The sequence below is a fragment of the Anabrus simplex genome, chromosome 1 (assembly GCF_040414725.1).
Source record: "Anabrus simplex isolate iqAnaSimp1 chromosome 1, ASM4041472v1, whole genome shotgun sequence".
NCBI classification, from domain to species: Eukaryota; Metazoa; Arthropoda; class Insecta; order Orthoptera; family Tettigoniidae; genus Anabrus; species Anabrus simplex.
The window spans coordinates 439,697,109-439,715,247 of record NC_090265.1 but is presented as its reverse complement, the minus strand read 5'-3'; the positions used below and the strand labels follow the sequence as shown (position 1 = coordinate 439,715,247).

General features: G+C 38.2%; 1 protein-coding gene across 8 annotated transcripts in view; it reads left to right on the top strand.

Annotated features, from left to right (window-relative positions):
• Positions 1 to 18,139, top strand: part of Dlish (Dachs ligand with SH3s) — a 206,694-nt gene that overhangs the window by 139,349 nt on the left and 49,206 nt on the right. For all 8 annotated transcript variants that reach the window (XR_011017519.1, XR_011017520.1, XR_011017518.1 and 5 more), the window contains exon 6: positions 16,259 to 16,395. Coding sequence is in view for 5 of the 8 variants with exons in the window: in XM_067135166.2 (XP_066991267.1) it covers positions 16,259 to 16,395 (137 nt within the window). In the remaining 3 variants the exon portion in view is untranslated. The remainder of the gene's footprint in view (positions 1 to 16,258; positions 16,396 to 18,139) is intronic.

Sequence of the window (18,139 nt, the reverse complement as noted above, 5' to 3'; positions counted from 1 at the left end):
GAGGACAAGGGGTTGGACTTGTGGGAGACAAGTCCATATAGTATCGTTTTACTGCTATACATATCCTCTTACAATTCTTGTATAAAACCTTCAAAGGTTTTCTTCTTTTCTTCACTTAATACTTTTTTGCACCTTCTTTTCATTTCTTGATACTTCTGCTTTATCCCTCCCTAATTGCTTTGCTTTCTTATTTTTCATTGTTTTCTGTAGCATCTCATTCCATCATGGGGTCTCTTCATCTTTCATTGTTTCAGCTTTTCTGCCACTTGCACTCCCTGTACAGCTTGCAAATGCCATGTTGACGATGTCTCATTCCACTTCCACACTCCCCACCTCATTTCTGGGTAGTTGTTGTTACAATTCATGTTGGAATTTTTAATTTACATCCATATCTTTTAATTTCCATACTTTCAACTTTTCTTTCATTTTCACTATTATTCCTACTTTCATTTTTGTTACCACTACTCCATGGTCTCCATCGAAGGTTACTTCTGGTAAGGCTTACATCTAACAATGGTCTATAATTTGTACTTTACACCAAGAAGTAATCAATTACTCTGTTTGTCCTTCTGTTTCCCCATCTGTATCTTGTAATATTTCTACTATTCTTCTTCTTGAACCATGTATTACTCACGCTTAACCCATATCTCGCACAAAAATCCACCAACTTTTCTCCAACTTCATTCCTCTTTCACTAACCAAAATGTCAAATTACTCCTTCCATTCCTTTTCTGTTCTATCCCACAATTTCATTAAAGTGTCCCTTGACACTCAATTCTACATCATCTTCTTTGCATCCAGTCTGGGATGCATGCACTTGTCTGAAATCCTTTACTTCATTCTGTCTTTAACTGGATCTTGATTATTTCTCTCTTCAGTGACTCCAAGAATTTGTCCATATCATCTTCTTTGGATCCAGTCTGGGATGCATGCACTTGTCTGAAATCCTTTACTTCATTCTCTGTCCTTAACTGGATCTTGGTTATTCTATCACTTACGTAGTCTACTTTACTCATCTAAGATCTTGTTAGTTATTATCCCTACTTCATTCTTTACTGTATGTCCTCCACTCCAGTAGAGAGTTGTATCCCTTCCTCAGTTTCATCTTTTGTTTCCTCTCCACTTAACCTCACTTATTCTCGTCATAGCTATATTCTCCTTCTCCATAAAATCAATCACCTCCTCTGACTTTCTGGCCAATGACATGAGGTTGATTATTGCCACCTTCATAATGTTCCCTACTGGTCACCCACTTCTCACAACTCCCCAACGCAAGCACTGCGTGTCACTTCCAAGGAATGCCCTAACCTTTTTCTATGGCTGATGTGAAAATGCCATTTTCATTTTCAGGCTTTTATTACAATGGTGTCGCCACTCCCAAAGCCAATTTAGAGCTATTACCAGCAGGTGATCAGGCCGCTTATATCATAGAGCACAGGCAACTTTTGCAGCCCCCCTAACCTAGCGTCAGACAGATACTACTCGATGGGTTCCAGTGTCATTTCCTACACTAACGTGACCGTCACCCCACTCCACCCCTGTCCGTCGGAGCCCATTGGCCACCTTAGGCAATTGGGTTATTTACTGCCACTTGGCATTGAGACACTGGCTGTACAATCTTCTCATTACCGTAGTGGGATAAGCGGCCAAGCAGTAATTTCCTGTATCATCGTCATCATCATTATCATCATCACTCATTTTGATTACTGTCATTATTAGATGATTCAGGTTTTCTTAACCTTTTCAGACCTGAAAGAAAACTGGAGGTGTGAATTTTTGTTTGTATGTGAAAAACTTACTTAAATGCTCTTAAATACATGTATTTATAGTCTATTTTCCAAAATAAAAATTAACATCTGAAAAAAGGCACCCACACAATTGTGCGTGTCAGGACTTAATTCACTACTTACAACAAAATAAATCAACTCAGTACATGTGAATATACATATGTTCATGATCAAATGTTCTATTTTACAGTGTGGAATGATTAAATTAAAATCTTTGTTCAAACACAAGTATACATTACATTTCTTACAATGAGTACAAGTTTTGCTTTTACAGTCCTTTTGGTAGCAGCACTTTGCCATTAGACCTGAAAGAAAACTGGAGGTGTGAATTTTTCTTTGTATGCCAAAAACTTACTAAAATACTCTTAAATATATATATGTTTACTGTTTATTTTACAAAATAAAATCTGTCATTTGAAAAACAGCACCCACACAGTTGTGTGTGTCAGGACTTAATTCACTACTTACAAAAATAAACAGTTCAGCTCAGTACATGTGAATATACAGATGTACATGATCAAATGTTCTATTTTTATAGTGTGGAACGATTTAAAACAATTAAAATGTTATACATTACATTTCGTACATCAATTATGAGTTCTGTTTTTACAGTTGTTTTGGTGGCAGCACCCAGTACTCCAGTATGCATTGCCTGTAGGAAAACCTAGCCTGCACGATTGTGCATGTCAACATTCAAAACCTTATGGTAATACATATGATGATGTTTGTTCATAATTTGCATTCACTAAACAATTTACACACTTCATTGATTACATTTTGATATTCAGTAAAGCTTCTTCATTGATATGAATGCAATAAATAAATAAATAAATAAATAAATAAATAAATAAATAAATAAATAAATGGCACCTTGTCATTACTGCTTGATGCAAGTGTGATAAACTGATATAACTTGAAAACAGTATTCTCTCACCCATGGGTAAATAATGCAAGTATCTAGCTTGGATTATTATTATTATTATTATTATTATGACTTGTAAGGCTATGAAGTATTTACATCCATTTAGTATTATTATTTTTTACGTAGTCAAATGATTGCAGTGTTTGTGAGGTTATGTCATGAAACATGTACTTTGTATAGACATTTATATGAGTTCAATTAATGTAAGAACCTGTATATAATTTATTATTACATGTGTATATGATTTGTAATCCACTACAGAATTGTAAAGCACACTGTAACATCCAGAATGGCACTCAGTAGATGAGAACTCTGTAGAATATTCTGTACATTATATCTGGGCCTTAAGCACTCTAGAATTTACGAGAAGATGTATCTTTCTAGAAGCCTGGCCAGGCACCTATATAAGGAGGCGGTCTTGATGGTAGGGATGAGTTATTGCCTCGTTGGAGTTATGGTTTAACAGGAGTTTTACTGGTGAACACGTGTTGTGGTTAGGCTGACATGCCAACGTAAGCAGTCGGTAATCAACTGTTTCAGCTGTGTATTAAGGTTGCAATCTCCATGCACTGTGATAGGCAATTGTTAAAATGGTGGGTTGTTGTGTATATTTTGTTCGTGACAGAAGTTGATCAGGTTATGTTTATGTGAAGTTAAAGTGAAATAAATAAGTGTTCCAACTGACAGCATTTCGTGTGCATCTTTGTGGATGCATCATTGGCGACCGTGCGTGACAGGACTCTTAACACATTGCAGACCGGGTGCCCTTCACCCCATGCACAGCCCTGTTCCTGGCCATTTTCTAACTACCTCCAAGCTGGAGTGTATGCATTTAAATAAACTGTCAGAACTTCACTAGCTTTTGAAGGACTACTGTGATTTTTTCTGGTGACCTTCCTGAATAATTGTTGAAATGCAGGTAGATAAGTATTTGTACGTAGGTGAGTATTTGTTGAAATCTACTTTGGCTCATAGTTTTCGGAAATATGGGGTTTTCTATTAGGGGATCGGTTGGCCAGTAATCTTTCAGACATGATTTCTTCACCTGCCCTCTCAATATACGCAGAGCAATATTTTATTAATTTCCCTGCTAGTGAAATTTGTCCACTTTGGTGTTTTAGGGGATACGTTATGAGAATGTGAATTCTGCTCATAGTATAAGTTTGTCTGCTCAGCTACATCCTGAAAAAATTCCTCACCAAACATAAGTCCTCCTACTTGTCCTATGTTTCCAGATTCATTAGGCCATACCTTTATACCAGGAACACCTTCAAAATCCTCTAGCCTAGGTTCACTGTTGTCCATAACCCAGTTATCAGAAAACACTACATTATTTACAGTATTTAGAATATTTACACCCGTAACACAATTATCAGACTCGTTCTGCACTACATGAGTTTCACACCCTGAAGATAAGGCTATATCCTCGTCATCACTGGAAACATTTCCGTTAGAAGATATTTCATCATCGAACTCTAAATATTCAGCATCACTTGAATATTCGGAGCCTGTATCAGCATATAATTCGTGAATAACTTCATCCTTGTCCAAACACGTGCGATCCCTGGGCACTGCCGTCTTGCATGGCTCTTCGAACTTTCTAAACATGTTTTCAAGACATGCAAAGAAATCTATGATATGAAGAATAATTGAAAAGAAATGCGACTATCGCTTGTGTAGAATCATACATAACAGAGTTCTATCACCCTTGACCTCCAAATAGTTCCGGTATATTTCAGAAGATAGCACTAAACTTCAGTCTGCTGCTAATACGAGATAACTCGGAACCGGTCCGCAATGCTCGGCCAGGCAAACACAAGTTTCCTCGGGTCCGGTCCACATAGTGTTAAAATCTATTGGACTCGAAAATGAAGAACGATCAGAAGACTGTGATGATGTTTGAACAGCTAATTTCCTTGATTCAGGCCCAGTCTAAAAACATCGAGGCCCAGTTTGGGAAACTCGAGGGGAACATCGAGGCCCAGTTTGGGAAACTCGAGGGGAACATCGAGGCCCAGTTTGGAAAACTCAAGGGGAACATCGAGGCCCAGTTTGGAAAATTCAGGGGGAAAATTGAGACCCAGTATCAAGAATTAAAGAAGCAAATCAGTTCATTGGAGAAAGAATCGAAGGAAGCGAGTACCCTGCGTGAAAGTATGATGGCTGTGAAGACACGAGTTAAGCCTGCAAGCAGTGATAGCGGCTCCGGCGTCGTGAAGGTGGCAACTTCACGGGATGAGGGGATCACTTCCTGGGGAACATACCGGGCCCAGTTCAAGACCGGATTGACGTCAGAAGAGGGAGCCGAATACCCGATCGCAGGATTTTGTGGGCAGTAGATGGAAGTACAATGCAGCCCGCAGCGATGTTCGACCTGCGAGGAAGTTGTAGGAAAATTCAGCAGGCGCGGCAGTGTCCACCAACCGAGAGCCGACTGCTGAGTCCAGCTGCAGGACAGGACTTAGCGCACTCATAGAACACCGCGGGTATTTGACGCCGAGACCGGACAACCAAATGACACGACGGTGAATGGGCCGCACCAGTATGGCACTAAGAGCGAGGCGCTCGACAGCCGCAGTAAGCTCCACGGCACCGTGAACTGTCCGGGGAGTATGTTCAGCGTGAAGCAGAACTATGGGGAGGCTCAGACGATGTGCCAGGAGATGGAGGCAGCGATGGCAATGACACAGCCAGTGGGACCCCCTCTAGGAGATGAGAACCAACGGGGTCTGAACCAACAACCAACAAACGAGGGTGCCACCTGACCAGGACACTTGTCCCGGCACAAAGCCATGTACTAGTAAGAACATCGAGATCAGCACCCCAGAACAAGAGGAGACTCAACAGAGCCAAGCCCAAGACATGCGAGCCTGTCCTATGCATCACACCGGTGGACTACGAAGGTTCATAGGCCTGACAGAACACAAAAGTACAAACGAGGGGAAAGCCAGCGGAGCTTCGAATGCCACGCAAGGACCTGTGCATTATCATCACCAGGAACGAAGACACCATTGACTGGACCCAGTGAATCCACCACGGAAAGGTGGTGGCCCCCGATTGAACCGCCTGGCTGTGAACTGTGGACTTCGACAGCGCCAACAGAAGGGCTGTATGACTGAGGTAGTCTGTGTGTAGTTAAACAGTGAGGACCAAGAGAGTGTGATAGACGGTGGAAATTGTTTCAAGTTATAAGAGGGGATATTGACGCAAGTGTGACAAACTGATAGATATAACTTGAAAACAATATTTTCTCACCCATGAGTAAATAATGCAAGTATCGAGCTTGAATTATTATTGTTATTTTTATTAGTTTACAATTATGACGATGATGGTGATTATAATTATTATTATTATTATTATTATTATTATTATTATTATTATTATTATTACTACTACTACTACTACTTTTGTGGCTATGAAGTATTTTCATCCATTTAGTATTATTATTATTATTATTATTATTATTATTATTATTATTATTATTATTATTATTATTATTTACGTAGTTGAGTGATTGCAGTGTTTGTGAGGTTATGTCATGAAACATGTACTGTATATAGACATTTTGCCAATCAGCTGTATTTTTAAACTCTTCTTCCTGCACCCTGGTGGTCAAGCGCTAAATAAAAACAACTGAAATACATGCTTACGTGTCCCGCACGAGCACTGCAGTCCAGTCTAGTGCCAAGAAAACATCAAATACGCTCAGACATAAATAAAATACGTACTCGCACAATTGTGCGTACACAGTCTGAAAGGGTTAATACAGTACATTTAAAAAAAACAGTTTCTATTATGTGTGAACTTTAAACTGTGATTTTCTTTTTAATTGATCGACTTATTCTGTTCCATTTGTTCTTAATTTTGCATGCATTTATTTTAAGTTAATTGAATAAAACAATGAAATATTTATTAAAATTATTTCAATACCTCCCTGGTTCGATTGCTGGTCAGGTTAGGGATTTTTACCTCGATCTTAGGGCTGGTTTGAGGTCCACTCAGCCTACATAATTATAATTGAGAAGCTGTCTGACGGTGAGGTGGCAGCCCCAGTCTAGAAAGCCAAGAAAAACGGCCGAGTGGATTTGTCGTGCTGACCACACAACACCTCGTAATCTGCTGGCCTATGGGATGAGCAGTGGTCGCTTGGTAGGCCATGCCCCTTCAGGGCTTTTGCGCCATGGGTTTAAAAAACAATTTATTAATACCTCATGCTCTCATAGCCAAATGTCCTTAAATATTAACCATGTTGATGATTTAAAAACCAATGTTTGAAAATTATTTTCTTGAAACTTGGTACACTCTTAACAACTTCAGATTTATGACAAATTCTCTGTTTTCAAGATAGAGAGTTCTGGTTTTCAAGATAAATACATTATATTATGAACTGTCAAATATGAAATGAACAAAAAATGACATTTTTTGATGTAAGGTATGGTTTCTCAGCGACTGTCACATATGTTTTTTCATTACTACTGGTGAACCAGAGATTGTTAATGCAAAATAGACAATACACATTCTCTGTTAACCAGAGAATAAATTAATAATAATAATAATGTTATTTGCTTTATGTCCCACTAACTTCTTTTATGATTTTCGAAGATACCGAGGTGCCGATATTTTGTCCTGCAGGAGTTCCTTTACGTGCTAGTAAATCTACTGACACGAGGCTGGCGTATTTGAGCACCTTCAAATACCACCGGACTGAGCTAGGATCAAACCTGTCAAGTTGAGGTCAGAAAGAAGACCAGCACCTCAACCGTCTAAGCCTCACTGCCTGGCGGAATGAATTCTTCACTTTTAATCAAAATCTTAATGCCAGCAACAACAGCAAGAAACAATGATCATCTTACCCATAATAATAATGATAATAATAATAATAATAATAATAATAATAATAATAATAATAATAATAATAATAATCATCATCATCATCATCATCATCATCCATTTCGCTCGTCCAGCTCTCGCCGGGTTGGGTATGCATGGCACCTTTCCATGTTCCTCTGTTCACCAACTGTTGTTCCTCCTTAACTGTGTTCCAATCCAGGTTTCTTCTGATTACAGTATTCTTGATCGTTTTCAACTGCCTTAGTCTGCCCTTCCTCCTATGTGAGTCTCTATCGTCCGCTTCAGCATTCTTTCCTCTTCCATACTTTTAACATGTCCAAACATCTGAGTTTATCCCTCTCCATCGTGTCAGAAAGCTTTTCCATTTCGATTTCCTTCTTGATGTCCTCATTTCATTTGACTGGCCTGGATTTTATTCTCTTTCTGTTAGTGACCAGGTCACCACTTCAAAATGTCAGTGTCACCTCTTCACATTTCATTACTGGTTCCTTTTTTTTCAAACCAAGTTGCTTACACTGTGATAGCATCCATTTTCCTGTTGAATCCTTTTGCTGATCTCCATGTCCAGTCCTGTGTCCTGCATCAGTTTGCTTCCTAAGTACTGCTCTCTACAATTTTTATAATTCCTTTCCTTTCACTTTTCCTCTAGTCAACACCATTGTTTCAATCTATTCCATCTGGGTTTTTGTTACATAATTTTCAATAATCTCACTCAGCATGTCGAGATGCCCAACTTCCTCTCTGTATGTTCCGCACACCACAGTGTCATCTGCAAATAACATTACCTTCAGCCCCCTGTCCCCATATTTTACCTTTGTCTCCTTCATAATTTCATCCATAACCATTATGAGTAACAGTGGTGACAGCACACTTCCTTGTCATAGTCCAGTTACATACCAAACCACCCTGTTCTCCCCATGTGTCGACACTGCTGCAACAGTTTTTGTACATTGCTTACACATTTTGTATAACTTGTTTTCTAAATCCTTTCTGTTGTATTACTTTCCATACATTTGCTTTGGGTACACTATTGTAAGCCTTTTCTAAATTAAGCAGTGTCATCACCATATCTCTTCCTTATTCCCATTTTATTTTTTTAAATTTTTTTTCATTATGCCTCATACTGAAGACGGGATCTAGTGTTGATCTTCCACTTCGAAAGCCATATTGCTTTTCTTGTAATTGTCCTTCCATCTTTCTTCTAATTTTGTTTTCTAGTATGGTATGCTTTGAAATATTTTTGACCGAGCTCGATAGCTGCAGTCACTTAAGTGCGGCCAGTATCCAGTAATCGGGAGATAGTGGGTTCGAGCCCCACTGTCGGCAGCCCTGAAGATGGTTTTCCGTGGTTTCCCATTTTCACACCAGGCAAATGCTGGGGCTGTACCTTAAGGCCACGGCCGCTTCCTTCCCATTCCTAGGCCTTTCCTATCCCATTGTCGCCATAAGACATATCTATGTCGGTGCGACGTAAAGCAAATAGCGAGAGCAAAAATATTTTTGCTGCCTGAAATATGAGCATGATTCCTTGGTAATTATTCCATATTTTCTTGTCTCTTTTTTTAAAATACAGGTATTATTACTCCTTTACTTCAGTCATTTTGTACCAATTTTTCTTTCCAAATACATCTAAGCAGCTTATACTGCTATTGTAGACCAACGGGACCTGCTGGTTTTATCATTTCCACACACAATTCGTTCAGTCCTACTGCTTTTCCCAATTTTATTCATTTCACCTCAGTTTCCTCTTTTTCCATTGTGATTTCACTCACGGATTCTGTCTCCTCACACTCTACCCTGGTGTGAAAATGGGGAAACTGCGAAAAACCATCTTCAGGGATCCCACTGTCGACAGCCCTGAAGATGGTTTTCCGTGGTTTCCAATTTTCACTCCAGGCAAATGCTGGGGCTGTACCTTAATTAAGGCCTCGGCCGCTTCCATCCAACTCGTAGGCATTTCCTATCCCATCATCGCTATAAGACCTATCTGTGTCATTGCGACATAAAGCTCTAGCAAAAAAAAAACCAACACTCTACCTCTATCATCTTGTCTACACCCTTTCTCGTATTCAGGAATTCATCAAAGTAATCCTTCCATATTTTCCTTAATTCCTCTGGTCTCCTTTATTCCTCTTTCACCTGCTCTGTGTAGATTTTCTTTTCTTTTCCTTACAAGTCCATGTGAAATGGTTGATGCTAAAAAGGGTTCAATCCTGAAAAATCAGAAAATGGTATTAAGGATGTGTAGAGGTCCTGAGGTAAAGTTACATCTTTTCACACTAAATCGGCATCAGTCCAATGATCAGTGTTTGTGGTATAGGCAGTGTTTGAACTAGCTGTATATAAAGTGAGCTCGGTCCAGGACTGAGCCCTTTCAAACATCAACTGCCAACAGCCAACCGTCAGCTGTATGAAGGAAGAACCATAACCTTGATCAAATCCAGATTATTACAGATTTCCAGGGAATATCATTGTTCGTCTATTCATAAGTGGAATTTGTCATCATACCTTTAGTTTTTTCCTAGTTGATGAGCTCTACAACAGCCTTCGGAAAAGGCCTGTCTGGAGGCAAAGCTCCTATAAAGGCAGCTAAACTGGAGGATATTATAAAACTACAGATTTTTATGGTGGAATATTCATATGGCCTACCACCAAAGCAGATACTGGACAAAATTGAACATTAGACTATTCGAGTACTTTTTTGGAAGTTAAATAAGTTCAAGAATAATCTTTTTGTGTTTAATAAATTAATTTGTAACATTTTAGGAAGTGAAAAATACAGTTTGAATTGATCGGAGAACATCGAACATCAGTCTACTTGATTGAACCTTTTTATATGCTGAATAAGTTCAGAAATAATCGTCCTTGTGTTGAATACATTGCCTTGTAATATTTTAGGAAAATTTGTGAAAATAGACAGCTTATACCACAAAATTCTCTCATATTATAATTTATATGATAAAATGGGATGAGTCCAGATGAATGATTATTTGTTTTTTATTAAAAATAATAATTTAATATTTTTCAATACATGGGTAACCTTCTACCATGCTGTAGTAGTTTTGTTTTAAAAAAATTGTACTAACATGTACGAACTAGAGGTTTGAACCAGTTTTTAGTTTTACAAAAACTGTATTTCTTGGACTGATCCTCTTTTAGTATCAAGCAATTCATATAGCATTCTTTTAGTGCTGTACATATCCTCCTCCAACTCTTGGCAAACCCTTACTACCTTCTTGCACCTTCTTTTCATTTCCTGGTACACTCTTCTCCACCGGGCGAGTTGGCCGTGCAGTTAGAGGCGCGCGGCTGTGAACCTGCATCTGGGAGATAGTATGTTCGAATTCAACTGTCGGCAGCCCTAAAATTGGTTTTCCATGGTTTCCCATTTTCACACCAGGCAAATGCTGGGGCTGTACCTTAATTAAGGCCATGGCCACTTCCTTCCGACTCCTAGCCCTTTCCTATCCCATCGTCGCCATTAGACCTATCTGTGTCGGTGCGACGTAAAGCCACTAGCAAAAACAAAAAAAACAAAATACTCTTCTCCTTTCTTCCGTTTTAACCCTATTCCATAATTGCCATGCTTTCTCCTTATTTTTCACTGCTTCCTTTAACCTCTCATTCCATCCTGGTGTCTCTTTATCTTTTACTCTTGCAGCTATTCTGCCACAAGCACTAGGATGTTTGCCCAGTTATACTTTCTTCTAAAACAGTAATCATCACCACCACCATCTCCACACAGGTTACAAATGCCATCTTGAACATGTCCCATTCTATTTCCACTCTCTCCACCTCAGTTGCATTGTTTTGTTTTGTTGTTTCAATTTATATTGAACTAGCTGATGTACCCATGCTTCGCTATGGGATTCTCAGAAAGACTGACTTTTTGGTTTTCCTAACTGAAGACAACATTACAAAAAGGTCAGTAGGAATGTAGCGATTAAAAGCATTGTTATCATATAAAATACTCGATCAAATGAAAATATGCACATTTTCTCACTTTTAATGAACAGTACTATGGTATTGCATAAGACCAATTTCATGTTTTTGCCCGTATTGAACCTACTACTAATAGTTACAAATTCTTGTTTTTATATCCACTATTCAATACATAAAAATCTTTATTGTCTCTAAAAGGACATTTACTACAATACTAACATTAAATGGGACATGTTTTGCTCGTTGTGTCAAGCATTTTCAGCCATTTTGTACAATTATCTCAAGGTTGAGTCATTATAAGAAACCTTGTTTTACAATTGTTCATTAAAATGTCATTATGCAATAAAATATTGTTACTATATAAAAAGTAAACACCGAGCTCGATAGTTGCAGTCGCTTAAGTGCGGCCAGTATCCAGTATTCGGGAGATAGTAGGTTCGAATCTCAGCCCTGAAGATGGTTTTCCATGGTTTTCCATTTTCACACCAGGTAAATGCTGGGGCTGTACCTTAATTAAGGCCACAGCCGCTTCCTTCCCTAGCCCTTTCCTGTCCCATCGTTGCCATAAGACTTATCTATGTCGGTGCGACGTAAAGCCAATAGCAAAAAATAAATTAAGTAAAAAGTAAACTGGAAGAAGTAACAATTAAAATGGGTCTATAATAGACTAGAATTTAATCACAGGAAGTTGATATGCAAGTCATAGTAATCTGCTATTAAATTGTAAGATTTGGTTAAAAATTCCCATTTTTTTTTCTAACACTGCTAGTTTTAAGTTATGTATCAAAGTATAAATGTTCATATGAAGATTAGTGAATTAGAAGATTAAACTTGCAATATATTCTCGTTAGATGAAAATTACACCATGATTAAAAGATGGATCATTGGAGGTTTGTAGTCTGTTGTATGCGTCATACTTGTAGTCTTCACCAATCCCCAACTGGTTTGAGTCGGCCAATTTTGACTGGTCTGTTTGTTATTAAAGCCTGGTTAAAAGGGACATGAATATTTGTTTCTTAGTTATTGGTGTGCTGTTTACTGCAACGTTATGGAAGAATATGTCTGTAATAAAAGAATGTTATGAATGTGATGATTTGTAATTGTTTATATAGATTCTTAAGGTTGAAACATCACTTACCCCTTTTTTCACGCTTTAGTGCCTAGCTGTGCTTGTTGCAGTACTGAGACTATTTGTCGTCATGTTCTTACTTCTTTTGTTATATGTAGAGGCACCTGTTTGTATCGAAAATTTTTGCGTGATTTCATCATTTTTTAACAGTTACTTTGGTGTATTTTCAACTATTTTTATTTTATTTTGTCAGTAATTTCGCTAAATTTTATTTCCACTTTTCAGCAATAACAGGTAAACCAAAACTTAATTGATAACACATTTGCAGTATAACAACGTTGTATTTTTGCATAAGTATGTATACATGAGTTATGCTTCTGCTTAGAACACATACAGTATTACACATTATATCAAAACATGGAAATTTGAAAAAAAATGTATCAGCTGTCACTTTAACAAGTAGGGCCTAGCCTAAGTGTATCATTTACACATCAGCCTGAAAAAGACAGAGATACCATGAGTTCCATATTAATGGGAGCCAGAGCTGTTCTCCTGTCAGATATTACATTACAATATGTTGAGAACGTCCTCTCACTATCAGCATTACTGATGATCACAAAGATAATTCTCCAAGGTACTACCTGGTGATCACAGGAATAGGGAAGAGTTTAGCTGTAGTGGGTTCGTCTTCATATTTCTGTTTCAAGAACTGAATGTATACATGCTCTCTCTTCCATGGATTAAGGAAGATGTGTTTTGCCTGTACAACACATTGGTTCAAAGCACTCAGTTCCACAGCCCACACACTGCCCACCAAATTCAGTTTATGGGCCCAGCACTGCGTGTGTACCTTTCTGAAACTAAAACCCTTATGTAACGTGCTGAATCAAGTTATAGAAACTACATTCTGTTACCGGTACTGAATTTCAAGTTTGTGAATTACATTCATAATTGCCTGTGAACGTGCTGTAACATTAGCATTTGCAATAACCTTCACTCCCCCTACAAATAACTTCTAAACTGTTTTCTTTGCATCCACTCTGGTGTGCGTACATTCGGATAAATTCCTTTACTCCAATCTCTGTCGTTAACTGTATCTTTACTTCCTCAACTACTTCTTTCCTTATCCTCTCCATTTAACCTTACTCATTCCCACCATAGCTATATTCTCTTTCTGCTAAGGAGAACTGCATTTTTCACATATGACCGGTGTTCCATTTTGATCTTGGAGCATGGCCGAACACACACTAACTGAGTCGGGCATTGGTTTACAGGCACAGAATGTTGGTGGCCTTTGGTAGTGTATGTCACAGGGTTTCCAACTTAATACTGGCATTACTGTGCTGCTAAGTATTTGCCTTGACTTATGAAATGACATATGTATGACTTCAATCAATCAATCAATCAATCAATACTGATCTGCATTTAGGGCAGTCGCCCAGGTGGCATATTCCCTATCTGTTGCTTTCCTAGCCTTTTCCGAAATGATTTCAAAGAAATTGGAAATTTATTGAACATCTCCCTTGGTAAGTTATTCCAATCCCTAACTCCCCTTCCTATAAATGAATATTTGCCCCAGTTTGTCCTCTTGAATTCCAACTTTATCTTCATATTGTGATCTTTCCTACTTTTATAGACGCCATTCAAACTTATTCGTCTACTAATGTCATTCCACGCCATCTCTCCGCTGACAGCTCGGAACATACCACTTAGTCGAGCAGCTCTTCTTCTTTCTCTCAATTCTTCCCAACCCAAACATTGCAACATTTTTGTAACGCTACTCTTTTGTCGGAAATCACCCAGAACAAATCGGGCTGCTTTTCTTTGGATTTTTTCCAGTTCTTGAATCAGGTAATCCTGGTGAGGGTCCCATACACTGGAACCATACTCTAGTTGGGGTCTCTTACCAGAGACTTATATGCACTCTCCTTTACATCCTTACTACAACCCCTAAACACCCTCATAACCATGTGCAGAGATCGGTACCCTTTATTTACAATCCCATTTATGTGATTACCCCAGTGAAGATCTTTCCTTGTATTAACACCTAGATACCTACAATGATCCCCAAAAGGAACTTTCACCCCATCAACGCAGTAATTAAAACTGAGAGGACTTTTCCTATTTGTGAAACTCACAACCTGACTTTTAGCCCCGTTTATCAACATACCATTGCCTGCTGTCCATCTCACAATATTTTCGAGGTCACGTTGCAGTTGCTCACAATCTTGTAACTTATTTATCACTCTATAGAGAATAACATCATCCGCAAAAAGCCTTACCTCCGATTCCACTCCTTTACTCATATCATTTATATATATATAAGAAAACATAAAGGTCCGATAACACTGCCCTGAGGAACTCCCCTCTCGACTATTACAGGATCAGACAAAGCTTCACCTACTCTAACTCTCTGAGATCTATTTTCTAGAAATATAGCAACCCATTCAGTCACTCTTTTGTGTAGTCCAATTGCACTCATTTTTGCCAGTAGTCTCCCATGATCCACCCTATCAAATGCTTTAGACATGTCAATCGCGATACAGTCCATTTGACCTCCAGAATCCAAGATATCTGCTATATCTTGCTGGAATCCTACAAGTTGAGCTTCAGTGGAATAACCTTTCCTAAAACCGAATTGCCTTCTATTGAACCATTTATTAATTTCACAAACATGTCTAATATAATCAGAAAGAATGCCTTCCCAAAGCTTACATACAATGCATGTCATGGTTAAGTCATACCTTTTTTTATGAAAAAGTATTTTGATAGTTTCATCTTTTTAATCACAAATTAACATCTTTGTCTTGAAAATATAAGAGTTTTAGTTCTTACTAGGAAAAAATGGTTTTTGGCCAGATTTTAAGAGTCTCTGGACCACAATGTATAGGTATAATAAAACTTCTTTCCAAGTATCATTCTTCCAGTTGTCCAGTTGTCAGACAGCTCACACATGTCAAATAATGGATGTGGTAGGCTCATTTGCTTTTCTTTATCCTCCATTTTGCAGTACATTGTTCAACCAGGGTGGTTAAACTTTGTTAACAAGTATTAAATGTAATTTTTCCTCATACGTGTGATGGAAGTTTTGTGGGTGACAAACTTCCATAGTTAGCAATTGTGACAATCACATTAAAATGTGTACAGTATGATGGAAAATATGTTGGTGTTTTTTTTTTTTTTTTTTTGAAAATATTAAGTGCACCTGAGCCAGGGCTCATGAAAGTGCAATACAGTCAAAATAGTATATGGCAGTTTTACATTACAATAATTATAATTGCATAGTATGCATTAACATTAGAAATGTATAGGCCAACCAGAAAAAGAATTGTACAACAATGTAATATCAGATGAATCCAGCGTAATGAGTAAACAGTATCAACACTAGATAAGATAATATGCTGGAGATGGAAGACAGCCATACTAATTATAACATAGTGTATAAACAGCTGAAAGCACCTCTTTGGTGGTAAACTGTGAGGTGAATGTTTTGAGTCAGTGCCAGAAATTCTGTTAGAAATACTGTCTACCTTCCATGTGCCAAACATTTTATTGATCTGTGTTAAACTTAATATACATTTGTGAGGTTAGTTTTCTTGTTATAGCAAAATGATTTTTTTTTTTTTTTTTTTTCTGATGAGAGCTGGTAAAGGAATATTAAACAGTGCTCATATTTTTGTTTAACAGGTCACTTAAATCAAAACAGTAACCAGAATGTGAACAACAACTTTGCATCTCCAAGTAGTGCTCATCTTCTTACATCACCATCGAATGATGACTTGAGGTATCATGGAACAGAACTTGTCATGCTTTATGATTATAAGGTAATACATCCTCTTGTAAAATCTATAATGATGTAATATGTTATTCATAATATTAAGTAGGCACGTACAGTAGCAGATCAGAAGTATATGGACACCCTTCTGTACATGTAAACTAGAGCCTAGTTGTCACTACGGCCACTGCTGGTGCTGTAAAAGATGGCTGAGGGCTCAAGGTTGTACAGTGCTTTGAAATAACCTGCAAAATGCGTGAAGGTGAAGCAAGGGAGTTTAGTGACTTTGGATGTGGAATGATTATTGGTTACCACATCAGTCAGAAATCAGTCAAGGCTGTTTCTGCCCTTCTCAAGTGCCTAGGTCGACCATCGAGGATATGATTGTGAAGTAGAACCGAGAAGACACATCCACCAGGAGACACGTACGTTGACTGACTAGAACAACCGAGCAGTGAATGAAGTGGTATGGGAAAATCATGTGATATTGTGTTATACCATCACCCGTGAATTCCGCAGTGCTACTAATCAATCATGACCATGTGTTGAAGTTAAAAGGACAGTGGTTTATGAATCAGGTACGCTACTCACCATAAACCATTTATTTCACTGGTGGACACAAAGCGCTGCATTCTGGTGTAAAGAACGCTGTCTCTGGTCCATGGTCAACTGGAGACATGTGATTTGGAGTGACAAATCACGCTATACCATTTGGCAGCTGGATGAGAATGTTTATGTGTAGTGATTGCCAGGCAGATGATACACGGTAGCCTGTCCAATGCTAACAATAACATTTGGCAGAAGCATGTTAAAGGTGGAAGGATTTAAGGACATGCTGACCATTTGCCTGTTATCTACAATGGAAGGCCTGTTCGAATGTGATTACTGTGTAATTCAGAATTATAAAGTTCTCTGCCATAAAGTGGGGTCTTTGCATGAGTGCTTAATGGATAATAATATTCTGAAAATGTACTGACCAGACCAGTGGCCCAACCTTAATCTTATCAAACACCGCAGGGTGAACTAGAATGGTGACTTCACTCCAGACCCCAACAACCCACATCACTAAATACGCTTACTGCAGCACTGCTGGAAGAATGGTCTGCCATTCCCCTAGACATTCAGACTCGTGATGGACAATCTAACCTGCAGAGTTTGAGGTGTAATAAAGGCCAGTGACCACTACTGAGCAGTGTATCCGAGAAACATTTTCGAGTTTCGAGTAGGTGTCCAGATGCTTTTGATCAGACAGTGTGCGGTATATATACAGGAGTAACTTCTCTCCAAATCATTGCTTACTAATTAATAATTGTAATATAGTTTACAATATGGTTGGCATCCTTTAATGCTGGTGTCTATTCCGTAGGGATGGTAAAAATTAAGACAACCAACAATAACGCTCATCTTTTCTATAATCAGCACACTATCAATAACTGCAATAGCAAATTTCAGAAATCAGGAGTTTACAAATTAAAGTGCCAGCAATGTTCCGTCAGGTATATTGGACAGACAGGCCGCAATTTTAACATAAGGTATAATGAACATGTTAATACGTCAAAATACAGCAGATCCTCGGCATTCGGTTCTCATATGGTTGATACCAATCATACATTCACGCACATAAAACAGAACCTTCAAATTCTCCAATTAAGTAAGAAAGGAAATCTATTGAATATTTTGGAAAACATTTTTATAAATATCGATCAGAAATGCAACCCGATTTATAATCTGAATGAAATATCGGAGGAAATCAGTATACTTTCCGAGGAGATAATCATTAAATTCTTAACACG